General features: G+C 42.6%; 3 protein-coding genes across 11 annotated transcripts in view; all 3 read left to right on the top strand.

Annotated features, from left to right (window-relative positions):
• CADPS2 (calcium dependent secretion activator 2) overlaps window positions 1-27691 on the top strand; it is a 497767-nt gene that overhangs the window by 126709 nt on the left and 343367 nt on the right. The window lies entirely within an intron of this gene.
• RNF148 (ring finger protein 148) lies at window positions 14536-15542 on the top strand. The gene has a single exon (XM_070425009.1). The coding sequence runs from the start codon at window positions 14536-14538 to the stop codon at window positions 15445-15447; it is 912 nt and encodes a 303-aa protein (XP_070281110.1). The 3' UTR covers window positions 15448-15542.
• Window positions 21421-22554, top strand: RNF133 (ring finger protein 133). The gene has a single exon (XM_070425007.1). The coding sequence runs from the start codon at window positions 21421-21423 to the stop codon at window positions 22552-22554; it is 1134 nt and encodes a 377-aa protein (XP_070281108.1).

Raw genomic sequence — 27691 nt, 5'->3', positions numbered from 1 at the left:
CAGTAATTAGGAAATGTAGTAGTAACTTAAAGACAGATATATAGATCAATAGGACAAAGCAAAGAGTCCAAAAATAGATCCACACATATATAGTCAATTAACTTTTTAAAAAATACATTACTTTTGACAGTATTAGATGTCTCCTATTCCACTCCCCCGCCCCCAACATCCCCTCTCCACCCAAGCCCCACTCCACGTTAGGCCTTCACCATGCTATTGTCTTATCCATGGGCTATGCATACATGCATATAAGTTCTATGGTTAATCTCTTCCTGTGGCCCACATCTCACCCTCTCTGATATCTGTCAGTCTGCTCCATGCATCCATGTCTCTGGACCAATTTTGCTCATCAGTTTATTTTTTCATTAGATTCCACATATAAATGAGATCACGTGATATTTGTCTTTCTCTAAGTGGGTTATTTCACTTAGCATGATGGTCTCCAGGTCCATCCATGCTGTCTCACAGAGTAAGAGATCCTTCTCTTCTATGAATGCATAGTATTCACTGTGTAAATGTACCGCGGCTCTTTTATCTACTTATCTACTGATGGGCACTTGGATGTTTTACCGGTTTTAGCTATTGTAAATAGTGCTGCTATGAACATAGGAGTGCATACATTCTTTCTAATTGGTGTTTCAGGATTCTCAGACTATATTTCTAGAAGTGGGACCACTGGGTCAAATGGCAGTTCCATTTTAATTTTTTGAGGAAACGCCATGTAGTTTTCCCAGTGGCTGCACCAGTCTGCATTTGCCCGAGCAGTGTACAAGGATTCCCTTTTCTGTACATCCTCACCAGCATTTGTTATTTGTTGATTTATTGATGGTAGCCATTCTGGCAGGTGTTTAATTTGCAACTCTCTGATAACTAGTGACATTGACCATTTTTTCATATGTCTATTGGTCATCTGTATGTCCACTTTGGAGAAATGTCTATTCAGGTCCTTTGCCCATGGAATTTTTGTGTTGTATGAGTTCTGTCTATATTTTGGAAATTATCATTAGTATGTATCATTAGTGAATATGTTCTCCCATACCATGGTTTCACCATTTTTGGTGATGGTTTCTTTTGCTCTTCAGAAGCTTTTTATTTGGATGTATTCCCATTTGTTAATTTTTTTCCCTTTGCCCTAGGACAGTGATGGCGAACCTATGACATGCGTTTCAGAGGTGACACGTGAACTCATTTTTTTGGTTGATTTTTCTTTGTTAAATTGCATTTAAATATATAAAATAAATATCAAAAATATAAATCTTTGTTTTACTATGGTTGCAAATATCAAAAAAATTCTGTATGTGACACGGCACCAGAGTTAAGTTAGGGTTTTTCAAAATGCTGACACGCCAAGCTCAAAAGGTTCGCCATCACTGCCCTAGGAGATGTATCAGTGAAAATTCTGCTACAAGAGATGTTAGATTTTGCTGCCTATGGCTTCTTCTAGAATTTTTATGGTTTCACAACTTACATTTAAGTCTTTTATCCATTTTGAGTTTAGTCTTGTATATGGTGTAAGTTGGGGGATTAGTTTCACTTCTTTGTGCACATATCTATCCATTTGCCAACACCATTTATTGAAGAAACTGTCTTTACACCATTGTTTGCTCTTGCCTCCTTTGTCAAAAATTAAGAGACCATAATGGTGTGAGTCAATTTCTGGGGTCTCTGTCTGTTCCTTTTATTTATATGCCTCTTGTGCCATTATCATGCTGGTTTGATTACAGTGGCTTCATAGTATAGTTTGATATCTGGTATTGTGATCCCTCCACTTTGTTCTTCTTTCTCAAGATTGCTGTGGTTGTTCTGGGTCTTTTTTGATTCCATATAAATTTCTGGAATATTTGTTCTATATCTATGAAATATGCTGATGGTATTTTTATAGGAATTGCATTGAAACTCTAGATTGCTTTGGGTAGTATGAACATGTTAATGATGTTAATTCTTTCAATCGATTGTATCTTTCTCAGTTTCTTTTTCCAGTGTCCTATAATTTTCTGAGTATAGGTCTTTTACCTCTGGTTAAGTTTATTCCTAGGTGTCTTATTTTTATTTTTGTTTCAATAGTAATTGGGATTATTCTTTTAATTCTCTTTCTGGGAATAGGAAAAGGAAAACAGAAAAGAAATAAAAATTAAAAATAGTAAACAAATTGAAAAAAAGAATAGACTAAAAGGAATGATAGAAATAAGAGAAATAGAAGAATAGAAGAAAGGGAAAGGAAGACAAAAACAAACAAACAAACCTTTGTATCTGCTGTTTATGGAGCTCGCTGGATTTCTTTCCGTGTTGTTAAATGTGGCCCCTTGGTGTGTGGGTCTCAGGCCTCCCAGGAAGTTCTGTGCTGCAGGCCAGTGAAAGTCGCTGTCCCTGCTTGACCCTGGGCAACCTGACGGACATCCTGCAGGGCCTATCCCCAAGTAGTCCAGCGGGCAGGCCCTCCGTGGGCCAGAGGCTGGGTCTGCCTGGGGTCTCAGATATCCCTGTAATGAGCTGCTCTCCCTTCCCCCCTCGGAACTGGACTCTGCACTGATATCCGGGTCCTTGTCAGGATGGTAAACACACTCATGTTAGGAGTATTGCCCACAGTTTGTAGGAGACCCAGGCAGTGCTTGCTTCCTCTCCTTCTAGTGCCTCAGCTCTGCCTGGGTCACTGACACCCCCTTGTTGTCACCCCAAGCAAGAGAGGGTATTAAAAAAGAAAATACCCAAACCTGGTTGACGTTCTAATCCAGGGGTCCTCAAACTTTTTAAACAAGGGGCCAGTTCACTGTCCCTCAGACCATTGGAGGGCCGGACTATGGTTTAAAAAAAAACTATGAACAAATTCCTATGCACACTGCACATATCTTATTTTAAAGTAAAAAACAAATGTTTTCAGCGGGCTGCATGTGGCCCGCGGGCCGTAGTTTGAGGACCCCTGTTCTAATCTTTCAGCCGGCCCTCCTTGGTTGGAACCTCCTCCCAGGCTTCCACCAGGCCAGATGTGGGAGTTCCCTGCTGCCAGGCCAGCCACATGGGTACAGATTTTCAGCCCAGAATCGTTTCATAGGTGGGGCCTCATCCTTCCTCGAGGTGGGGAGGATTGCCCCTCCTTGCCAGGACCTTTCTCTGTCCCTCATTCTGCTTTCCACTAAAAGTTCTTTCAGAGAATCATTGGACCCGCAGGTTCACTGCTGGGTGAGCCGGTCAGTCCCCTCTGCTGGTCCAGAGTTCTGTGTGGCGCCTCCTGCAGACACAGATTGGGGTGAAATTTCCAGGCTGGTGTTGTAACCAAGCACTAACTGGACCGAATCACCACTGATTCCACTGCCTGATGCCATGTGGGCTCCCGTTTCCTCCTCTGTTTCTCTGGATTGGAAATCCTGCGTGGGGAGGAGAATCCACGTTCCCAGGGGCAGGGGGTGGGCTGCCACACCTTCCCCAGCGGGGAGATGCTGCGCAGCTGGGGGAACTGGCTCCCCCACTGCGTCTTCTCCTGTCCCCTCTCGGTGCTCCCTGCTCACAGTATCTCAAAGCGGCGATTTTTTAGCTGTGTTTTCAAGTGGAATGTTCTTCAGTTTAGCTGCAAGTCTGGTCCGGTGCTGGGAGCAAGTGGACAGAACTTCCCTAGACCGCAGCCATCTTGCCACCCTTTCAGTACAGGCCGTTTTTGCTGTAAAACAGAAGTTAACAGCTTTGAATGCTGTAGTTCACAGTAGGAAGGGCATAATTTGGACTGGATTCACCAGAGGAGGTTTCTGGGGATTACAGGATCTGACTGCATCTTGGGCTGGAAAGAGAAGGCCTTCTGAGTTTGTGAGAAAGTTGGTTGCATTTAGAACTTTTTGCTTTAAGATTATTGCTGGGATGCTGTTCAGGCGTTTTAGGCACCGAGCAAAACAAATCTGATACGTTTTTTTTTTTCTTGATAATGACTATTTGGCTTATGATTTGAGATATGACTATATTTCTATAGATAGATATGTGTCTAGATTCATGTATCTTGACATATAAAACAGAATTAAAGGAAGATTTTTTAAAATTCAGCAGTCTGTTTGCTTATATAGTAAAAACAGTTGTTACTTTATGGCTATATATCATTCCATATTTATTCCATTATTCCATATTTATAACATTTTTCAGATACAGAGATGTGGATGGAATTTGTTCTTGACTTTTAGACAGAAAATGTAAGACAGATGGCCTCTGATTCTGTGATATTAAATAAGCCCTTTTCTGGACAACTGTTGTCAAAGTAATTCTTAGCTGAGGGAAGAGTTGTCAAATCATTGCCCGCCCTATTATTTTTTTCAAATGAGTGGCTGTGTAAAGCAGAGGTTGCCATAGCTGCTGCTATGTCTTGATATTTTGAAGAATAAGTGCTTGAAAAGCCAACCATTTGTCAGGGACCCCGAGCAAGTTTCATTGTGCTAGTATGGGGGTAAGAAAGAGGAAACAAAGACTTACAAAAATGAGTAAGATGACACTGCTCCTCACAAGACATTCTAAATCAAGTGAAAGCATAGATGTAGAAGCACCTCACTATATGAACTAGGGTAGAATTATTAAATGACTGTCAAATTGTTACAAAAAGGATGTGTCATAGCACCAGGTTGTTGTGGCTGGGAAAATTGCAAAAGGGAGATTGAGAGTTGTCTTGAAGGACGAGAAGACTTTTATTTGGTGGAAAATGGAAGAAAAAAAAGAAAGATGCTTTATAGAATTGGGAAGTGCCTGCCACGTTAGCGGTGTGCTTGGTGATTGGTTTACGAATAGATGTGAAACAGATCATCTGATACACATCATGGCCCCAGGAGGCAGGCGTTACTTCCCCATCTTACAAATGAGGACACTGAGGCTCAGTGAGGCTCACCTCACACAGCAGGCGTGTGGCGGAGCCTGGGTTTCACAGCAGGTCTGTCACACAGATGGGTGCTTCGGTACAGATTCTGCTGGTGTGAAGACTCCATAGTCGTGTTGTTTCTTTTCTGTTGCCTCCCAAGAGGGTTTGCCTTACCTAATAAATGAGTAAGGGTTTTGTGACCTGTGAACCGGAGAAAGATAAGGGGTCTAAGTGGGAAAATCTCCTTACTTGCCTGTGCCCTGCTACTCGTGACTGCTAAGAGCTCTCAGAGTTCACCGTGCTCTGTGGAACTGGTCTTAAGAAGGCCAAGCACTGCAAACCTTCGGTGATGCATTGTGGCATAGGAAGGTCTCTAGAATCTACTTCAGAGTTCTAGGACAACTTGGAAATGGCCGAGTCCCCAAAACAGCCTCCACACTTGGTCTTCATCTTTGGCTCTGATGAACTACAGGAGCAGAATAGCCTGTTAAGAGAACAGGATAAGTTCTGGTGGTTATTAAAAAGATAAATCCAGTCTAAATGGTTGGGTTACTATTAAGATGTGTTTTGTCCTAGGCTCCAGGTAACAATGCCACCAAATACCACCCTTCATCTTGTGTTTACCTAAGGATGTTCAGCTCCCTGCTTTATCCCTCCCAAAGCAGAGGCTGTGGTGTGAGACTTCCCCCATTACTTCCCAGACTAGTAGTGGGTTTCTACTCTGTTGGTTACCATTTCAGCTTCTAACTCAGATTGAATGAGAAGAAAAAGTTATTTAGTGGTAAAGTTATATAGACCGTGGCTTGAATTCAGAATGCAGAAGAGAGTATAATTTAAGTAGTTTGATTTATACCCATAAAAATGTTAAAAGATTTGGTCATATTCCAAATGCTCATTTGTTTTTATATTTAGGTATGGACATAATAAATCTATTTTAATGAGTATTAAATGTATAAAAGAATTCAGGGTTGAACTTTTTATGCATAATCTTACCTACTCTGTATTCTAACAGACATAATCACCCTCATAAAGATAAAACTAAATAGATACATTATTGCATGAGGAATAGTATAAGTTAGAATGCAGAGGATAATGATATTTTCAATTTAATTCAACCTTCATTGAGAACCTATGATGTGCTAGATACTGTGCTGGAAACTTAGTATTGAAGAAAACGAGAATTAATAAGATTTAATCTCAGTCCTCAAGAGATTAATAGAATAGATAATATTGTAGAGAGAACTGTATCAGTTGCTGCATAATGTACTACTCCGCACCTTAGTATATACCAGGGCAATTTTTCTTATAAACTATAAAAAAAGAGTCAGCATCTGTTACTGCTCAGCTGTCCCTAGATTGGCGAGGTGATTCTTCAGATCGTGGCTAGAGTCAGTCACGTGACTGTGACCAGCTCAGGATCACATAACATCTCTTTTCATCCTAAGCTCTTGCATGTTTGCCCATCTGTACATGGATCTAGGGGGACCTCAGCTAGGCCACAGGGCTCTCCTCCAGATACTTTCTCCTCCTCTCTCAGGCTGGCATTCCTTCCTGGGGGTGGCGGGGAAGAGTGCAGGGCTCCTCAGCCTTAGGCTCAGAAATGGCACATCAGCACTTCTGCTCAGTCTGTTCACCCATGTATGTCACCAGGCCACAGATTGAAGAGGAGGAGAGAGAAAACCCACCTTCTCATGGAAGGACCTGCTAAGTCACATTGCAAGAGGTGTGTCAGTACAGGAAGGGAAGACATGGAGGCCGATTCCCCATCAATGTACCTCTCGTAGGGTAGTTTGTAGGCAGTTTTGCAGAAGGGACAAAGCCTATGGTAGGTCTTGCATATAGTGATTGCGGCCGTAGCATAGAGAGGCTCATACTTCTGCCCTAGGAACTCGGGTGTTGTCCTCTGGCTAGAGGGAGCCATATAGGTTTCAAGCCAGCAGGAATGCCTGTGTAAACTTCATTACTTTTTTCCTATAGGTTGTTCTGGGAGCAGAATGAATTCAAGGTGAGAAAAACGGTGATGGGGGATTCGATGCTATTGCAAAATTCTAGGCTGTGGGGATGATTATGAAGGCCAAACTAAAGCAGTCAGGAGCTTATTTATTCAAGTGTGGCAAACCTGTGCATGGGAATCCCTCACTTGCACAAACACTTTGGAGCCAGGCACTGTGTTAGGTGTTCGAGAAACGTCAATGAGTATTTCCCTATGTCACAAAGGCTTCTTGGGCCTTGGGAGCTCTTCACAACGTGCACTTTACTCATGAATCCCACTGGTAGGCCTGCAGATAAATAGAGAGGAATAGTAATCTTGTGTTACATAGTGAAGAAATCATGGTTAGTGGTCTGGTGATGTAAAATATGTCTGTTTTGGCTGTTTATTTTCCCAAAATACTTAATCACTGAAGTTTTAATGTATTAAAAGCTGTTATATTGGTTAATGGAAAGAATAATGAAAGAGGAGCCTGAGTAAATTTTGTGATTTTCATGCATCTGTACCTGACCTATTGTAGTGTGTGACTATCAAGGTAATTCAGAAGCTTATGTATTAATTTTAAAATTTACCATATCCCATTTTAGCATATTTAGATCTTTGCTAAATTCAAAAATAGTGTGAGAAAAAAGTATCTGAAAAATATGTTTTCTTCTTTCTTAATCCTCACCCAAGGATATGTTTTTATTGATTGTGTGTGTGTGTGTGTGTGTGTGTGTGAGAGAGAGAGAGAGAGAGAGGAGAGAGAGAGAGAGAGCGCAAGTGAGCGCACAGTTGCTTTACATACATGCCCTGACCGGGAATGAACCCACATCTTAGGTATGTGCCCTGACCAGGAATCGAACACACAACCTTTTGGAGTACACGATGACACTCCAGCTAACTGGCCACCTGGCCAGGGCTAAAAAAGGAATTTTATTGTATATGTTAGAATATGTAGGATTAGTGATTAACTTATAGGAGGAATTTAGGAGAAAATACATTAATGTTTATGAGGATTGACCAATTGCAAACAAATGTAAAATATTTAAATTTAGTTTTACCTTTAAAAATCTTTAAAAATAAATATACTGCTTTCAGAAAATATTTGCTGTTCTTAGTAAACGACTGAGAGCAAGTATTCTGTTCCTGCCAAACCCCATTATAATGCATTTAATTACTCAGAGAAAACCTATATAGTTGTTTTCAAGCTTAAATGCAAACCCAATGTGTTTTGTGACTTCTTTGAGGTCTCTAATAATGGCATAGCCCTGGATATTGTGACTTGTGGAGTAATTTATCAAAGCCTCTTCAGTATTCCCTGCACCTTAGATATGCTGTCTGGGCAATGCTATGTGAATGTATTTGACTATTTTTCTTAGAAGAATAGTGATTTCTGGAAGTTTGAACATTTTTAACAGAGGTTGATGAACAGCAGAGGGCTAGAGATATGCTGATTTTCCTCCCCTAGCTTAATGAAAATTATAACCTTTTTGAAATTGTAATTGGGACTTAGAGGTTAGGATACATGCATACACCTAGTTTGTATGTAACTCGTTTCTCCTGTCTAGATGATGACCTTCTTAAGAATAGGGCCATGTTGTGTCCCTTACAATATAGGTTCTGGCTCATAGCAGTTTGTCCAGTGAGTATTATATATGTTTGTTGTGGTTTATGGTTATTATTTTTAAAATATATTTTTATTGATTTCAGCAAGGAAGGGAGAGAGAGAGAGAGAGAGAGAGAGAGATAGAAATATCAATGATGAGAGAGTTGCTAGTAATCATTGATTGGCTGCCTTCTGCACACCCCCTACTGAGGATCGAGCCTGCAACCCATGCACGTGTCCTTGACCGGAATCAAACCTGGGACCCTTCAGTTCACAGGCCAACACTCTATCCACTGAGACAAATCAGCGAGGGCTGTGGTTCATGATTATTTAAGTGTCATTTCTTTGGGTAAACCTCAGGAGTTTAGAGCCTGTGCTCAGTCCAGGAAGGGTTTTCCACACAAGGATAAATCTTGATTAACTGAGCCAAGCAAGATAGTCTGATTTCCAGGCTTTATTAGTCATGCCTTTGTGAAGCACTGCTAGAGAGTCATTGAAGGAAGCCATTGATGGTAGCTTCCTAGGAAGGGTGGGGGGAATTCTCTTACTCTTGGATACGGGAGAAGAACAGTCTTTCAGTGCTTCTGGGTGTGGGCTGCCATGCTGCCTTTGGAGGCCTGGATCAACAGTGGCCACATCAGGGGATCATGAAGTGAGCCTATGTAAGAAGATGAACATACACCATTCCCTGCTACCCAAAGCAGAGTGTGCCTGTGAAACCTTTCATACACCCAAATGGTATAAAGCACTGGTTCTCAACCTTCCTAATGCCGAGACCCTTTAATACAGTTCCTCATGTTGTGGTGACCCCCAATTTCATTGTTACAAATTGAACATAATGAAAGCATAGTGATTAATCACAAAAACAATATGTAATTATATATGTGTTTTCCGATGGTCTTAGGCGACCCCTGTGAAAAGGTCGTTTGACCCCCAAAGGGGTCGCGACCCACAGGTGAGAACCGCTGGTATAAAGTGAAGGAGCCATTACCATTAATTTATATGGAAAAATTTTTAGCATTCCCCCCAAAATAACCTACTAAATTATAGCAAGTACACTTCATTACTTCCTGTTTTACACTAAACATAAGACGCTTATGGGCTCTTTAAGTTTTTCTGATACCTCAGGACACATTTTGCTAATGGATGCACAGACTAACTCAGCATAAAGCACAGATGCTCACAGACACAATACAAAGCTATGGTGGGATGATGCTGAGATGCTGACGGTGTTTCCCAGGGAAGGAGCTGGCGATGAGCGCTGCCTCTATGATGACTGGCTGCAAAACAAATGCTGAATGCTATTTTCACTTAAAAAAAAAAATTATTGATTTTTGAGGCGGCGGGGCCGGGGGGGGGGGGGGGGTGGGGGGGCGTGGAGGGGAGAGAGAGATATCAATTAACACTTAACTAATGCATTCATTGGTTGATTCTTTTTTTTTTTTTTTTTTTTTTAAAAATATATTTTATTGATTTTTTACAGAGAGGAAGGGAGAGAGATAGAGAGTTAGAAACATCGATGAGAGAGAAACATCGACCAGCCGCCTCCTGCACATCTCCCACTGGGGATGTGCCCGCAACCCAGGTACATGCCCTTGACCGGAATCGAACCCGGGACCCTTCAGTCCGCAGGCCGACGCTCTATTCACTGAGCCAAACCAGTCTCGGCCATTGGTTGATTCTTATATGTGCCCTGACTGGGGATTAAACCTGCAACCTTGGCATATTGGGATGATGCTCTAACACAGCGGTTCTCAACCTGTGGGTCGCGACCCCTTTGGCGGTCAAACGGCCCTTTCACATAAGACCATCCTGCATATCAGATATTTACATTACGATTCATAACAGTAGCAACATTACAGTTATGAAGTAGCAATGAAAATAATTTTATGGTTGGGTCACAACATGAGGAACTATATTTAAAGGGCCAGAAGGTTGAGAACCACTGCGTCTAACCAATTGAGATACCTGGCCAGGCCTCACTTTTCACCTTTTTTCTTTTGTTTTGTTAATCCTCTCCTAAAGATATTTTTTCCATTGATTTTTTAGAGAGAGTGGAAGGAAAGGGGGGGAGAGAGAGAGAGAGAGTGAGAAATAGAGAAAAATTGATGTGAGACACATCGATTGGTTGCCTCCTGCATGTGCCCCAACCATGTGAAGATCGAACCTGCAACCCAGGTATGTGCCCTTGACTGGGAATCAAACCTGTAGCCATTTGGTGCACTGACCGACACTCTTAACCTTGACCGGAATCAAACTCGGGACCCTTCAGTTCACAGGCCAACACTCTATCCACTGAGACAAATCAGCTAGGGCTGTGGTTCATGTGGCAGGACTCACCTTTTTTCATAAAGGTGAAAACTCTTTGGATTTCCTTTGGTTAGCGAAAACAGCTCCTCACTAATGTAGGTCTTGCACAAAAGTGAAGTGGCAGAACCTGAACTCTCGAAAAGCAGGACACGCCTGTAAAGAGGCCAAATGTGAGGTGGAAGGAGCAGGGACTTTGGACCCACTGGATCAGTCCACCCCAGTGGTCTGTGCCAGTCCTCCTTAGCCTGCCTGGGAAGTTCAGCAGAAGGAAAGCCCAGTTAAAACCTGGCTGGTGAGAAGGAAGGCGTTCTGTGTATTAGGTAAGTGCTGCTAAGGAACAGATTTGAGTGGTGGCTGTGAGCCTGCACCCGCCTTTCTCTCCCACTCAAACAGTCTGGCCCCAGGATAGAAGACTGAGATCTGGTGCAATAAAATGAACGCATAGTTTTCAGTCTTCATGAGCTAATAGGTGGCATGGGCAGGTCTGGACTGTTCCTGAGGTCTCCACCGTTTCTATTCCAAGGAGAACAGGAAATAGGGGTGGTTTGAGGGCATCATCCTCGGTGGATGCATTGTCAATTACTAGTATAAAAGCTTACTCCATGATGAGAGCTCAGGCGTGATTGTCCATCAGGGATCAGTGAGTGCTGGGATGGATCCTCCCCCGATGGCTGTCCCATTGGAGAGTAGTTTCTTAGTCTTATTGTTGGCACTGTGGGCCAGATAGTGATTTATTGCACAGGCTGTCATGTGCATTTTAGTATGTTTAGCAGCATTCCTGCCCTCTACCCACCAGATGCCAGTAGTTCTTCCCCGTGTGACAACCAAAAATGTGTCCAGAAATAGCCAAATACCCTTTGGGAGGCAAAATCACACCCCCCACCTTGGGAACCGGTGTGGTAGAGATAAGGGATTGCTTCTTACAGGTAGGTGCATTTGTCCTAAGACTCAGGCAGGAGAGCAGGGAAGTTCTACCTACTGTTGCCTTAACTACAGTGAGAAAAACACAGAGAATTCATAAATTCTTCAAATTGGTCTCTTCAACTACACAAAGAATCTCTAGGTTTCAGATCAATTTTGAGCCTAAATATAGTTACTGTTTAAACTCTTCACCCTTAAAGTTCAGCAAACTAAAAAAGTAAAGTTAGAGTTACATCATTAAAAAAAATCCCACCCCAAATGTTAAATAACCACAGATTTAACGAACAGCTTTTAATATGATGATGTAAATTGTCTTCTGAGTGAGGCTTCATTTTGTAGATGTTCATAGGAAAAGCAAGGAATTCACACTTTGTTTGAACCTGGGAACAGTCTACATGGAAAGACAATGCAGACGTGAGCAGAACAATGTCTCAATACAACTGTATGAATGGGGCAAGTTGATTGGTTCCAATTTTATTTTTAAAAGCAAGTATTAACTAAAATATTATGGGCTGGTAAGTATAATAAATGGTTTTCACAAAATGCCTAAATTCTCACCCTGGTCAGTATGGCTCAGTGGTTGGAGTGTCGGACCACACAGGGAAGGGTTCAGGTTCAATTCCCAGTCAAGGGCACATACCTGGGTTGCAGGATCAACCCCTCTCCAGTTGGGACATGTATGGAGGCAACCAGTCCATGTGTCTGTCTCATGTCAATGTCTCTTCTCTCTCTGTCTCTGTCTCTCTCTCTCCCCCCCTCTCCCCCTCTCTCCCTTTCTCCCTCTCTCCCTCCCCCGCCTCTCCTTCCCTTCCACTCTATCTAAAATCAATGGGAAAATATCTCCAGGTGAGAATTAACAAAACAAAAAGACTGAATTATCTCCACATGCTTCTGATTGAAATGCTGGTGTCCATTTGCATACTGGGAAACGGGATCTCCCCGCCCCCGATTTTTGTTTCCCCAGGGTTTTATATGCAGGCCTTGTGCCTGGAAATGTCCTATGTAGTAAATAATAAATGTTTGAATGCTTGTTGCCAATGTACTGACTCCCTGAAACAGACTTCCGTGAAATTTTAAAATCAAATCATATAAGCATTAAAACATCTTTAAGGTAGTGGAGATTCTGTAGTTCGCAACGTGAAAGTAACATAGTGAATTGTGACAGTTGTGGTAATCCTTCCTCTGTGGTAACCCTCTTCCATTACCTCGTCTGTTAATTCAACCTTCAAAGTAAAGATGTCTCTCTATCTTTACTGATATTTCAGGAGTTGGAGCTACTCGCTTCTTCTGCTCAAGCTCATCTCACCAGTCCATTCTCCTCCTCCTCCTTCAGTCCGTTTTCCTCAAAAGGCAGTCAAAGCACACGTCTTTAAAAGTGAACACTTTGACACACTTATATGTCATTTCCCAGCTTAGAGCCCTTCAGTGCTTCTCTCGTCCTTGGGACATAATCCAAAACCCTTACTCTAACGTTCATGACCCTGAACACGGCCTGCCCTTTGCCTCTCCTCCCTCATCACCCTTAGCTCTCTCCTTTCTCACTTTGCCAAACTTCTGTTTCTTCAGATCCTTTCTCTTGCCATCTTCGTATCTTGGGGTCCTGAAACTGCGGTTGCTCCTGCCTGAAATCTTCTTAACTCCTTTGCTTGGGCAATTCTGATTTAGCTTTCAAGTCTTAGGCTAAGTATCACTTTCTTAGAGAGCATTGCCCTGGACTTCTTTAATCAGAGTTCACTCCCTGTTACATCTCTTCTTTCTCTCGATACTCTGTTTTCTTTTCAGAGCCCTTCTCACCATTTGCACTTAAGCATTTCTCTGTGCATTTGTTTAAAATCTGCCCTCACTGGATAACGTGCTCTACAAAGTAGGCGTCTGTCTGGGTTCTTCTTTGATGTAGGACCCATCTTAGTATTTGTCTAGCACAGTCATGGCGAACCTTTTGAGCATTTTAAAAAACCCTAACTTATCTCTGGTGCCGTGTCACATATAGAAATTTTTTAATATTTGCAACCATAGTAAAACAAAGATTTATATTTTTGATATTTATTTTATATATTTAAATGCCATTTAATAGAGAAAAATCAACCAAAAAAATGAGTTCGCGTGTCATCTCTGACATGCGTGTTATAGGTTTGCCATCACTGGTCTAGCACATAGTACAATTGCAGTAGCTATTTTTGTGAATGAAGCTGAATTCTCCTTGCAAGATGACAATATATTGGGCTAACAATGTAAGTTTATATTACCCTGTCCCCATGTTGAGTCTTTAGGCCTGCACAAGCATTTGCTATTGGAAGACGCTAGGAATGATTTGTTCCTGCTTCCCATAGAATGGCATTTTAGGTAGCATACCATTCAAGAAAACTAGCAACTGGCCAGGTACGTGATGGCTGCTTTCCCTGACAGATAGTAAAACAATGAGTATGAACATGGTTAGGCAGCTTTTCAACCTATCCAGAATGAGGAAAGAAACCCAAGACTGTAAATATAATATTCTTATCTGTTTATTCACTGCTTTAGAGTTTATTCAAATTGTTAAAAACCATGAGTTATTGCTTAGTTGCTTTTTGGCCAATAGGATTTCAGTATGCAGTTCACTAACATAAACTCTTGGATTGGCTTAACTACCTCTGATGTCACAATTCACCCATTAGGAAGTCATGATTTTCTTGAAATCACATTGTGCTAACAACTCTTGTCTCATTGTCAGAAAGGTTATCTACACAAAATAAAAATACTGGAAGGACCAAGATATCTTTGATCCAGGCGGACCTTTTCCATTAACGTGCTTTAATTATCACCTGTGAACAATTGAAGCTAGCTCTTTTTTTTTTTTTTCTTTTACTTTCTTTTATACTTGGCGTTTTGTTGTTCATGCGTGTCAGTTCATAGGCAAATGGAGGAATGAGCCTGCTTAGAATTACTCCTTCAACTCATAGTTCTGTTTCATCTCGACTCTTGAGGCTCAGCATCTTCCTCCTGCTTAGCCTCCCTGACGCAAAAGGAAAAGCCATTTGGACAGCCCACCTGAATATAACATTTCAGGTGGGAAACCGCATTATATCCGAACTAGGAGAGAGTGGAGTATTCGGGAATCATTCTCCCCTGGAAAGGGTGGCTGGTGCGGTGGTACTTCCGGAAGGATGGAATCTGAATGCTTGTCATTCTCTGACCAACTTCAGCAGGCCTCAGCTGGAAGACTCTTGGTTGGCCCTCATTGAACGGGGAGGCTGTACTTTTACGCATAAAATCAATGTGGCAGCAGAGAAGGGAGCCAACGGCGTGATCATCTATAACTATCCAGGTACTGGCAACAAAGTATTTCCCATGTCTCACCATGGCACGGGGAATACAGTCGCAGTGATGATAGGCAACTTGAAAGGACTGGAACTCCTGCACTTGATTCAGAAAGGAGTCTATGTGACGATCGTCATTGAAGTGGGGAGAATGCACATGCCATGGCTGAGCTATTACGTCATGTCTCTGTTCACCTTCCTGGCTCCCACAGTCGCCTACCTTTTCTTATACTGTGCCTGGAGACCTCGAGCGCCCAATTCTTCCACCAGGAGGCGAAGACAGATAAAGGCAAATGTGAAGAAAGCAATTGCTCAGCTTCCACTGCGGGTACTCAGAGAAGGGGATAAGGAACTCGATCCCAATGAACACAGTTGTGTTGTTTGCTTTGACACATACAAACCCCAAGATGCAGTACGTATTTTAACTTGCAAACATTTTTTCCACAAGGCATGCATTGACCCCTGGCTTTTAGCCCGGAGGACGTGCCCCATGTGCAAGTGTGACATTCTGAAAACTTAAGAAACCCAGAGAATTTTCTGAAGATGTAACCAAGTCTTTTCAAAGATTAAAATTAGATGAGTTCTTTTAGCACTATATGTAGAAAGAAAATTCAACTCCAGCTTCTCTACCCAAGTACCAAAGAGGGTGAAATTTGTGTGTTTTTAAAATAAAACTCCATATCATGCTCACCTATTTGAACTTGTTGTTTTTCTAAGAAGTTTTTGTTGTTATACGTTTTTGCTCTTATTTGCATAAGGACATTAGCATATGTTAAAAGCAAATTAGTCTTTACCTTCTAATTACAATGTCACATTGATGTCACAGAGAGTTAGTCATAATATTTTAATGCAGTGGTTCTCAACCTTCCTAATGCTGCAACCCTTTAATACAGTTCCTCATGTTGTGGTCACCCCCAATTTCACTGTTACAAATTGAACATAATTAAAGCATAATCACAAAAACAATATGTAATTATATATGTGTTTTCTGATGGTCTTAGGCGACCCCAGTGAAATGGTCATTTGACCCCTAAAGGGGTCGCGACCCACAGGTTGAGAATCGCTGTTTTAAAGGTTTTTATGTTAATTTTTATACTTTGTTACCATAGTTTCTTTAACATTTGATATCTAATAATATCTCTGCTCAATAAACTTTATTATAGGATTAGATATTGATTTAATGCTCCATTAATTAATTTTATTAATAACCAGAGGATCTGGTTTCCAAAGTTACTAACTGGGTAGGTAGTATCCTATATAATAAAAGCATAGATGCAAATTGTCTCCTCGACCGGGAGTTGTCCAGGAGTTCAACCAGGGGATGGGACAGGCCAGGGGAAGGGAGGGAGGCCCTGGCTGGCATCTGGCAGCCGCTAGGGACCCTACCAGTGCATGGATTTTGTGCACTGGGCCTCTAATATTCTTAATAATTATTTTAGACTATAGGCCCAGTGCACGAAATTTGTGCATGGGTTGGTTCCCTAGGCCTGGCCAGTGATCAGGGCCGATTGGGGCCGTCTGGCTGCCAGCCAGGGCCTTCCTTCATTCTGTGCCACCCCCGGTGGTCAGCGCATGTCATGGGGAGCGATGGAACTCCTGGTCTCCCGGTCGAACTCCTGAGGGGACACTATGCATATTAGGGTTTTATATATATAGATGATAGCACTTTTAGTTATGTAACTAAAACTATTTTAAATTGTTATAGGTCTCATTTAGGGCAGCATTGCAAAAAATCACCTTTGTTTACCAGAGCACATTAAATCCTACCATAGTAGGATTCAGCTGTGGTCATCAGATTTCCCTTCTAGAAATAAGCTAGTAAATGCTTTTCTTCTCAAAATACTGGTGTCTCTCTTTAATAATGTCGAAAGTGCAGAGTTGAAATTTTCAGTTGCCCTTCTGAATTCTGTCTTTTGCATTACTTTGCCTTTTACCCTTTTCAAGCATATGAATAAACCCTTGTGTAATCATGAGAGACTGAAAGATTTGGGTTACATTGTTTTGATGAAAATCTCTCTTTATGGACAATATGCTGAACCTCTGATGTCCCACTCAGATGGCACTTTGTGTGTCCACACACTTCATACTAACTATACTGTCTTTTTAAAGAGTGGGCTGTATATGGAAGTACAATCAGATTAATGGCCTTTGGTAAAGGAAATTGACCATGATGAGCTGAGCATTTCATGTCAGTAGTCTCTTATTATGCTACTTTTTGCTGGGCACACATGGCCCTTTTCTCCTTCCTGCCTCAAGTAATCATGCTGTTGATTCACAATTCATAAGAAGTACTAGCATCCGTTGTCTTAGTGAGACCCAACCAAAAGTGTCTCTTAGCATCCTGTGCATAGAGGTCAGAGGCATTCATGTTCAAGGTCAAAATCCTTCACTGATTTCCTAGCTGGTGAATAAGAACCATTGAAATATACCTCCCAAAAAGTGTATGGCAGCCCCAGTGACTGCCCATGTTTGTTAGTTCACACTCTTTGGTTTGAATGTCAGATGGTGCCATTGACGTAAGTGTAGCTAAAATATAGGCAGAGCTGACAGTGTGTATGTGAGGTCTTCCTCTAGGGATGTTTGTTGATTTTGGCAAACATTTTATTAAGAACATCTGTGGCCTTTAATAGTCACTGCTGTGGTTGTTTTTTTTTTTTAAATATATTTTATTGATTTTTTTTTTTTTTTTTTACAGAGAGGAAGGGAGAGGGAGAGGGATACAGAGTTAGAAACATCAGTAAGAGAGAAACATTGATTCAGCTGCCTCCTGCACGCCCCCTACTGGGAATGTGCCCGCAACCCAGGTACATGCCCTTGACCGGAATCGAACCTGGGACCCTTCAGTCTGCAGGCCAACTCTCTATCCGCTGAGCCAAACCGGTTAGGGCTGTGGTTGGTTTTAAGTGGGGACCTTGAAACTCTTCTTTTTAAAATCAGTAGTTACACTTTTGTTGACAATGAGTTATACTAAACTAAAACTGTTGTATTTAAACTTTCCTGCACCCTTCCTTTTCTTCCCTCAAAATATTGTTAGATTATTAACAGATGTCAAGGTCTGCAGAGAAATGAGATTCATGTTTCTGTCTTTCCTGCTGTCACTCCTATATCTGATCAGTGTTAAGTGTGAGGAAGTGAGGCTGGTGTCATTTAACAGGATACCCTACTTTAAAAAATCAAATCCACACCAGACTTCTGAGGAAGCTTTTAAGTCAATTTAGTACAGTGGTTTACATGATAAGTAAAAAATGTGCATTTTAACCAAATGTGAGTTAAAAATGGTATTACAGAATTCGTCATTTTTACCATGTATTTGGCGGCAGTGCTAATTTTAAGTTATTTTGTTAAACATTGCCATTTTGTTGAAAATATTTATTTTGAAGAAAAATTATAGTTATACTAGTGTCCCAGTGCATGGATCTGTGCACATTGAAAGGAAATTAATTAGAAGAAATATTTTAATATCGGTGTTTGCATCTTGCTAATGGAAAGAAAATTGGATTCTACCGAGTCTCCTATCTACCTACTCCAGGACTTCTGTGAGGATCAAATGAGATGAGGCACGGGAAAACACTTCACAAACATTTGATTAAATTGTAAAGTGTTTGCACCTGGCTATAAAGCAAGTGGGGTTCCTGGGCTGAAGAAACTCCAAGGATGTTAGTCACTAGGGAGAGGAAGCCAGGTGTTGCTACATGATGTCATTACCCGGCGCCCACAGCCACTGTTTCCGGGCTGGGCTGTGGTCCGCATTTTGCACCACAGGGTCTCGGCAGTGCTGATTTGGTGGGGTGTCACTCTGGGGTGGTAGTGGGGCCTGTGTCCCATTTGGGGAAGCTGAATATTGATTTGTTGGTGCCAGGTCTGTGGTGCCATTTATTTTTAAATAGCCAGTACACATCATGGCAGCTCCTGCGTTGAGTGTTTTCCCCCTGGTGGTCAGTGCGCATCATAGCTACTGGTTGGACAGACTGACACTTAGCCTTTTATATATATACTAGAGGCCCAGTGCACAAAAATTTGTGCACTCGGGGGGGAGGGGAGGGTCCCTCAGCCCGGCCTGTGCCCTCTCGCAGTCTGGGACCCCTCAGGAGATAACGACCTGCTGGCTTAGGCCTGCTCCCAGGTAGCAGAAGGCAGGCCCAATCCCTAGGTGCAGCCCCTGGTCGGGCTTAGAGCAGGGCCGATTGGGGAGTTGGGGCGCCGCCCCCTGTCATGCACAGAGCAGGGCGGATAGGGAGGTTGCGATGCCACCCTCAGTCACGCTCAGGGTAGGGCCGATTGGGGGGTTGGGGCACCGCCCCGTCACACTCAAGGAAGGGTCGATGGGGAGGTTGCGGCGCCACCCCCTGTCACGCACAGAGCAGGGCCAATCAGGGGGTCGAGGAGCTCCCCCCTGTCACTCACAGAGTAGGGCCGATAGGGGAGTTGGGGCACCGCCCCCTGTCACACACAGAGCAGGGCGGATCAGGGGGTTGGGGCGCCGCACCCTGTCACACTCAGGGCAGGGCCGATGGGGAGGTTATGGCTCTACCCCGTCACACACAGAGCAGAGCCCGTGGGGGGCGGTTGGGGTTCCTCCCTCTATCACCCACAGAGCAGGGCCGATCAGGGAGTTGGGGCACCGCCACTGTCACACTCAGGGCAGGGCCGATGGAGAGGTTATGACTCTACCCCGTCACACACAGAGCAGGGCCCCTGGGGGGGGGGGGGCGGGGGGGTTGGGGCACTGCACCCTGTCACACACAGAGCAGGGTCGATCAGGGGGTTGGGGTGTTGCACCCTGTCACACACAGAGCCACAGTGCTATCAGGGGGTTGGGGAACTCCCCCCTATCAGGCACAGAGCAGGGCTGATCAGGGGGTTGGGGCGCCTTCCCCTGTCATGAACAGAGCAGGGCGGATAGGGAGGTTGTGGCCCTGCCCTGTCACACACAGAGCTGCAGGGCGATCAGGGGGTTTGGGTGCTGCCCCCTGTCACGCTGATCCCGGTGCCGGGAGGCATATTACCCTTTTACTATATAGGATAGAGGCCTGGTGCATGGGTGGGGGCCAGCTGGTTTGCCCTGAAGGGTGTCCTGGATCAGGGTAGGGGTCCCCACTGTGGTGCCTGGGCAGTTTGGCTGAGGGGCTGAGGGCTGTTTAAAGGCTGGCGGGTGACTGAAGCTCCCAACCGCTCCTTTTTTCTTTTTTATTCTGGGCCAGCTTTAGCTCTGAAGCTTGGCTCCAGCTCTGAGGCCTCGGCTGCCTAAAGCAGGTATCTGGTTTGTTTGGGTTCTATAATCGAAACACTGTTTCAACTCCAGGTCTGATATCCCGGCTGGCTGAAAGCAGATTTCTTGGGTTTTGTTTAGCTTCTATATTTGTAACAATGTTTCAAACTGCAAGCTCAGAGGCGGGCAGTGGCAGGCGGGCTACTTTGGAGTCCTCCGTCACTGAAGCAAGCAAGCCTCATGTTCGCTTCAAGCTGCCTGTCTGCTGGCCGCCATCTTGGCTGGCAGTTAATTTGCATATCGCCCTGATTAGCCAATGGGAAGGGTAGCCGAGTGACACCAATTTACATGTTTTTCTTTTATTAGTGTAGTTATAGACTAGCGGGCCATTGCACAAAATTAGTGCATGGGTATGGTCCCTAGCAGCTGCTGGCCGCCAGCCCGGGGCCTTCCTTTGTTCCGCGCCACCCCCTGGTGGTCAGCACACATCATAGCGAGTGATCGAACTCGAGATCAGTGGAATATTAGGCTTTTAAATATATATAGATAGCTTTCTTTCATATGCATATCCTTTCAGGTTTTAAAATGCATGTGTTGTATGAATTTTATATTTAATTTTTAGTTTAATTGTGGTATCTGCTAACATTATTTGCCACTCAGGGATGAAATCTAGCTTATAACAACTTAGAAAAATCACCCATAACAACATTGAAACCTTCAAGCCAATTTATTTTACGGGATGCTCTAAGCCAGCGGTTCTCAACCTGTGGGTCACGACCCCTTTGGCAGTTGAACGTCCCTTTCACAGGGGTCGCCTAAGACCATCCTGCATATCAGATATTTACATTACGATTCATAATAGTAGCAACATTACAGTTATGAAGTAGCAACGAAAATAATTTTATGGTTGGGTGACATCATGAGGAACTGTATTTAAAGGGCCAGAAGGTTGAGAACCACTGCTCTAAGCTCTTATCTAATTGGCTGTTGCCTTTTATGTCATAATCACATCACCCAACAAACAGTAAGCAGTATGTAGAGTTACAGCAGTGAAACTAGGATTTTTTCCCCCCAATGTAAAGTTTTTCTCTCTCTGCCTCTAATAAAACATCTGCAACTCATACAACATCTTTAAGAATTTCTCACAAAATCATGCTGGAAGACGGTGGAACCTGTTTTCACCCGGAAGATTTTTTTCATTTTGATATTTTAAATTGATTGCCAACAGATGTGGGAGCCATCTCTTTTCATTGGATTGGTCCTTGGCTTCCTAGGCAGAGAGAGATGAATCTACTCCAGATTGGCACTCAGAGAAACAGCACTGCATCGACCTGGCTGGTGAAATTTACTCTTCTTTGGCTGCTTAGTCGGAACTGCTGCAGAGCCAGCGCTGTTTGGACCGCTTACATGAACATATCATTTCATGTTGGGAATCGCATGCTGTCAGAGTTGGGGGAAACTGGAGTATTTGGAAGAAGCTCCACTCTGAAGAGAGTGTCCGGAGTTATTGTGCCACCAGATGGAAAATCGCAATATGCCTGCAGTCCCAGTACCAGCTTCAGCAGATCGGAGAACTCAAAGGTGTGGCTCGCACTTGTTGAACGGGGAGGTTGTCCCTTCACACAGAAAATTAAGGTGGCCGTTGAGAAGGGAGCCAGCGGGGTGATCGTCTACAACTTCCCAGGAACCGGCAACCAGGTTTTCCCCATGTCTCATCAGACCTTTGAAGACGTTGTGGTCCTGATGATCGGTAACTTGAAAGGCATGGAGATTCTGCACTTGATTCGGAAGGGAGTTCACGTGACAGTCATGGTGGAGATGGGGAGGAAACACCTCATCTGGATGAATCACTATTTTGTCTCTTTTTTGATTGTCACCACCGCTACGTTTACGTACTTCGTCTTTTATCATATTCGAAGGCTTTGGGTGGCTAGGGTTCAGAGCAGGAGATGGCTGCGCTTAGCAACAGATCTCAAGCTAGCATTTGGCCAGCTTCAGCTCCGGGTACTGAAAGAAGGGGATGAGGAAGTAAGTCCCAACGGAGATAGCTGTGTAGTTTGCTTCGAGCTCTACAAGCCTAACGACACAATTCGTATTCTGACTTGCAAACATTTTTTCCACAAGAATTGCATCGACCCCTGGATTCTGTCACATGGGACATGCCCCATGTGCAAGTGTGACATTCTTAATGCTTTGGGAATCCGAGTGGATGTTGAAGACGGGACACAGTCACTGCAAGTTCTGATGTCAAATGAATGGCCTGGTATTTTATCGCCTAGTGAAGAGGGGACCGCTAGTGAACTTCCTCCTGCGAGGCAGCCAGGTAAAGCCACCCACGTGGGAGAGGCGGCGCAGCGCCCTCCTTCCCCGAATGACAGCCAGCCTAACTCGGCAGAAGACGTTCATCCTTCACCTTGATAGCATGACCTTTGAGGAAGCGGATTAAACCTGTTTGTCAAACCAGGTTCTAATACTGACAAGCAGTTTGCTTGAAGTGTGGTTTTGTGTCCTTTTTTGTTACTTTGGTAATTTTCTACATTCTTTGTCAAGCCCTAAAGACAGAAAAAGAAAAGGAAAAAAAGGCCTAGTAGGATTTAAAAAAAAAATCTTTGCTAAATGTAACTTTTTGTCATTGTATGTTACTCCTGTGAGTATAGATGTTTATTTGTATGTACACATGCATGTTAAAAGCAAGGACAAACTTTTCTCCCTAGGTGTTTTTTGTATTATATATATTGACTTTATTTTAGTAGGAAAATTGTTAATATATTTGCATGTTCCTTATAATCCCAAAGCTATAAATTAAGCTTGAAAAACTAGTTATCTTTGCTGTGCTAGGAAGAGTAAAATGTATCTTTTGATAGTTACAGTATAGTATAATTTGACCTCCATTGTGCTACATGTTTTTATTCTTGTCATAAAAATTTGCTGTATAGAATTTTATTCTTACTCTTGGCAAATAATTCTGTTCAAGCTATTAGTACATTCAATGTGATCTGCAATCTTAAAAGTAAAATAGTAGCACTCTTAAAGTGACTAGCAAGTATTTCAGTGCCCAATATTTCTTATCATAATTGTTACATGTTCATAGTGTGTAGAAAGGCTTAAATGAAAAAGAATTCCTAAGATATTTAGTCACGGTGCATTTACTTCCTATATGTTTTGTATTACCCAATTTATTTATTTACTTATTTACTTATTTATTGCTATTAACCCTTTGCACTCCGCTGTCCCCTCTCAGGGGACATCGGAATTCTAGCATATCACTCGGATGTCCCCTCTCAGGGGACATTGCAGTTTATTAGTGATTACGGGGAATTGAGTTATTTCAACGCAACTTTTTGAGACATGCATGTTTCCCTGAAGTTTTATCTTGAAATGGCACAAAAAATTAAATCAAAATATCGTAAAATTACTAAGATATATACAAGAAATGTCAGTGGGTTTTGTGTTGGATTAAACAATAAACTACATATTCCCGATGTGGGACAAAGAAAACGGGACTGCATTGTGTGTTCTAACAGGAAAACACCTGGTGGCAGGCGTCAAACCACTTATTACTGTCAAACATGCACTAATCAGCCTGCAATGCATATTGGGGAGTGTTATAAAACTTAGCATACTGTACAAAATGATAAACAATAAAATATTGTTTTTTTGCAAATATACATTCCTCGATGTCACCCAATTCATATAAGTCCAATATCATTATAATACGTTACTTGGTTCCAAAATTATACTAAATAATACGAGGGTCTGTAAATGCACGTTTCCGCCGCAAAGTAGCGTCGAGTAGCTGGTAGCCAATGTCCAGAATGGTTCGGAGTGCAAAGGGTTAAATAAAATGTTTAAAATATTCCAGATTATTTTGGAGATAAGTGTCACACTGTAGAATTTTAATATGACACCTTGGGATTCTGTTCATTTTGTTCACTGCGTTTCCAGGAGTATGGGGCAGAGCTGGACGTTTAAGTATGTGTGAGTGAATGAATAGCGATAAATACCTTTTTCATAATGTAACTGTTCTGTGTTAATCTGGAAAAACTGGGCAGTTTATCCCAATTGTAAATAATGGGACACTAATCATGAAAAATGCTCATCCTAAATCACTTTGACTGAACAGAAAACTGCAATTATTAGCCCAGAATTCATTATTGTAACTTAGCACGCATACTTTTAATGAGGAGCTCTGGCCTCTCCAGGGCTGACGGTGCATTTTGAATTTATGTGCAGCCCAAGAGAGAGATCTGTTAAGAGGAATTTTGTGAGTTGCTCAGGGCTGACAATACTGGAATTCAGGGAGAGGCAGAAGGAGTACTTGTATCTAAGAGCAGTGCCAGGGAAGACTCTTTCAGAGAGGGAGGGGCACAGCACTAAGTGGGCAAGTGACCAGGCCGGGGGTTATGCCTTGCTTGGTATGCACAGGCTTTTGTATAGCCAACCCTTGGGAGGTTTGGACTCAGTTATTCACAGGACCTGCTCGTAAAGGACTGCATAGCACCAGCATGGGAAGCTTTAGCAGGAACACTGTTCTGAGTGTCTTGTTTAGTTTACTCTGGGAGAGGAAAGTCATTTCCTGAGAGACCAAGGATCACATTGGAGAAACAGGACACTGAGAACCCTGTGAGAGCCACTTCTGCTAGAATCAGCTCCTAAGCAAGATAAGCTGTCATCCTCAGACTGACTACTGTTGGTGTCTCTGGGGTTAGCATCTCCTGGGGGTGGCCAGTTGCCCAGACGAATCATTGAAACTGTGGATGTGAATGGATGGGGTGGTTCTGCCAGTCCCCAAACCCGGGGATCGTTACAGCTCTGTGCACTCTTAGCACATTCACATGGGGTACATATTCCGTGATAGACCTAGCACTTGAAGAATTCATTACTTACTCTTCACACTAGCATTGCCTTTGCGTTCTCTTTCCACCATTTCCCTGCACGCCCCCCTCCCATTGGTTTCTCCTTTCCTTTGCCTTTTTTCTTTGCTTTGTTCCTCACTGTCAGCTTTAAATCTGACTTACCCTCATCTGTAAGAAATGAGCATGGCCACACTTTTATAATTAGGTGTCTTTTGTTAACGCAGTGTGCTTGTCTTGATTTGAGAATGTTCAGTGGATGTTCTTCAAAGGGTGGTTAGAATCTATCTGTTAGGTGGGGAGGGAAAGGTCAAGTTAGTGGACTTGGGATGTCATTGCTGAGTGCCTGCCGTGGAGCAGGCAGGAGGCTAAGAGTTTTCCATAGCTGTTTCTCATATCAGAACAAAACAGCAGTTTTGTGCCTCAGAATGTTGAAAACAGATCAATAAACCACTTTTACTGTAGATTTAATAACTAGGACCTGGAAATAGCACTGGTATGTCAAATGTTAGGTACTATTCATTATACTTAGTTTTTAACCTAGTGTAGTCTGTGGGCTACACTTTCTCTTGTACTTAGTGATGCAAATATATTTTGCCATAATGATATGGGACTATAATGTGAATTATTTTACTCCTAATGCCATTGTCATAATGGATTTCTTTTGCATTTCTCCTCTGTATATATTTTTGCATTCTCTGGTAGTAAAATTGATTCCCCGTGCCCATCTCGGCTAGGTAGGGGGCTGATGTTCCTTATAAAAATTAAACATTATTTTTCATTACTGGGACACATTAGGTTTAATATCAACTAAAGTGAAAATGATTCTAAAGCCCTTACCACTGATTGGGTGATTTCAGGTGAGTTTATCTATGCCAGTGATGGCGAACCTATGACACGTGTGTCAGAGGTGACTCGCAAACTCATTTTTTTGGTTTATTTTTCTTTGTTAAATGGCATTTAAATATGTAAAATAAATATCAAAAATATAAGTCTTTGTTTTACTATGGTTGCAAATATCAAAAAATTTCTATATGTGACACGGCACCAGAGTCAGGGTTTTTCAAAATGTAGACACGCCAAGCTCAAAAGGTTCGCTATCACTGATCTATGCAGTTCCTTGCAGTATTGCAACACACTGATAGTATACCTGTCTCTTGCTCTAGAATCATCATCATGCATTTGCCCTGCAGAGGGATGTTGGTCAGCCACAGTATTTTTTTAAAAAATATATTTTATTGACTTTTTACAGAGAGGAAGGGAGAGGAATAGAGAGTTAGAAACATCAATGAGAGAGAAACATCCATCAGCTGCCTCCTGCACACTCCCTAATGGGGATGTGCCCACAACCAAGGTACATGCCCTTGACTGGAATCAAACCTGGGACCCTTCAGTCCCCAGGCCGACACTCTATCCACTGAGCCAAACCGGTTAGGGCCACAGTATTTTCAATATTGTGAATACTTCAGAGGATTTAGTGAGCTAGAGATCTGGCATGTCTGATAGTACTTAAGCTTAGTGTACAGTTAAAGTGTTTTCTTCCTCTGCAGACTCCCTGGTGTGTGAAGCAGCACACAGGAGTCAAGGCGGGGAGAGGGTCAGAGTTTTGAGAAGCACTGAGGTCAAAAGAGGGAAGCTTCACACGTTGATACTGTGAACGGCATTGAGGTGGCAAGGCCATGTTCTTGCTCTGCTATTGTTTTAGAATTTATTTGGTTTTGCATTTACTGCCTATTTTAATCATTTAATGCTAACTGGTGAAAACAGGGTTATTGATTATTACAACTACTGACACAAAACTGTCTTAAAATGCATACCTGGTTTTCTAAACCACAGGAATTTTGGGGGGAGGGGGGATAATGTACTTCACAAAACCTCCCATTTTCACAGCTACACTATGGTTGACAATACCTGTCTCCACAATTATGCTGTCATCTTGTCACGCCTCCGAGATTCTGTGTTCCTTTATGATTTCAGCTGCTCACATGCATTTTCCTCTTCACTGTTGATGACCAAGGTAACCCTGATTTCAAATCTTGTCTACGTTTGTTAACATTCATCTCCATTCAGTAACATTCCATTGTGGACACATGTCAGGTTTTTGTCTTTTTTGAAAACTTCCCAACGTATAGCATCTTTCCCAGAATTCCTTACCTGAATGTACTTCTCATTCTCACCACTTGCTCTTTGTTCTCATTCCGAGCAGTTTCCCTTACCGGTCCTTTCCCGGCCCATCTCATGTTGTTCAGCTTCAGCCTAGAGTTAAATTGTAAGACACTTTATCCTTACTGTACTAAGGAATTCCTCACCTCCTAGGAATTTTTTAACAGTAATATTTACCTACTGTAAAAATCAGTGATGTCTACTGATTTCCACCCAATTTTTACTTTTATTTAAAAATCCTTTATTAATTTCTTAATTCTTTTTTTTTTCTCACAGAGCAGTACTTCTTAGCTTAGGATGCACATCAGAATCACCTGGAGAACTTTTAAAAGGACTTGTGGCTCTGGCTGGATAGTTGAGTTGGTTGGATGTTGTCCTGTACACCACATAGGTTCGATGCCTGGTCAGGACACATTCCCAGATTTTGGGTTTGATCCCTAATCAGGACATATATGGGAGGCAACTGATGGATGTTTGTCTCTCATATCTCTCCCTCCCTCTCTCTCTCTCTCCCTCCCTCCCTTCCTCCTTCCCTCCCT

The sequence above is a fragment of the Myotis yumanensis genome, unplaced genomic scaffold, assembly GCF_028538775.1.
Source record: "Myotis yumanensis isolate MYYU_CA2020_CCGP unplaced genomic scaffold, mMyoYum1.0.hap1 SCAF_9, whole genome shotgun sequence".
Classification (NCBI taxonomy): domain Eukaryota; kingdom Metazoa; phylum Chordata; class Mammalia; order Chiroptera; family Vespertilionidae; genus Myotis; species Myotis yumanensis.
Note: the sequence above shows the minus strand (reverse complement) of the source record. Positions and strands in the feature narration are given on the sequence as shown.

Excerpts from the sequence above, each read along its gene's own strand:
- RNF133 (XM_070425007.1), top strand. The coding sequence starts at position 21,421 with ATGAATCTACTCCAGATTGGCACTCAGAGAAACAGCACTGCATCGACC.
- RNF148 (XM_070425009.1), top strand. The coding sequence starts at position 14,536 with ATGAGCCTGCTTAGAATTACTCCTTCAACTCATAGTTCTGTTTCATCT.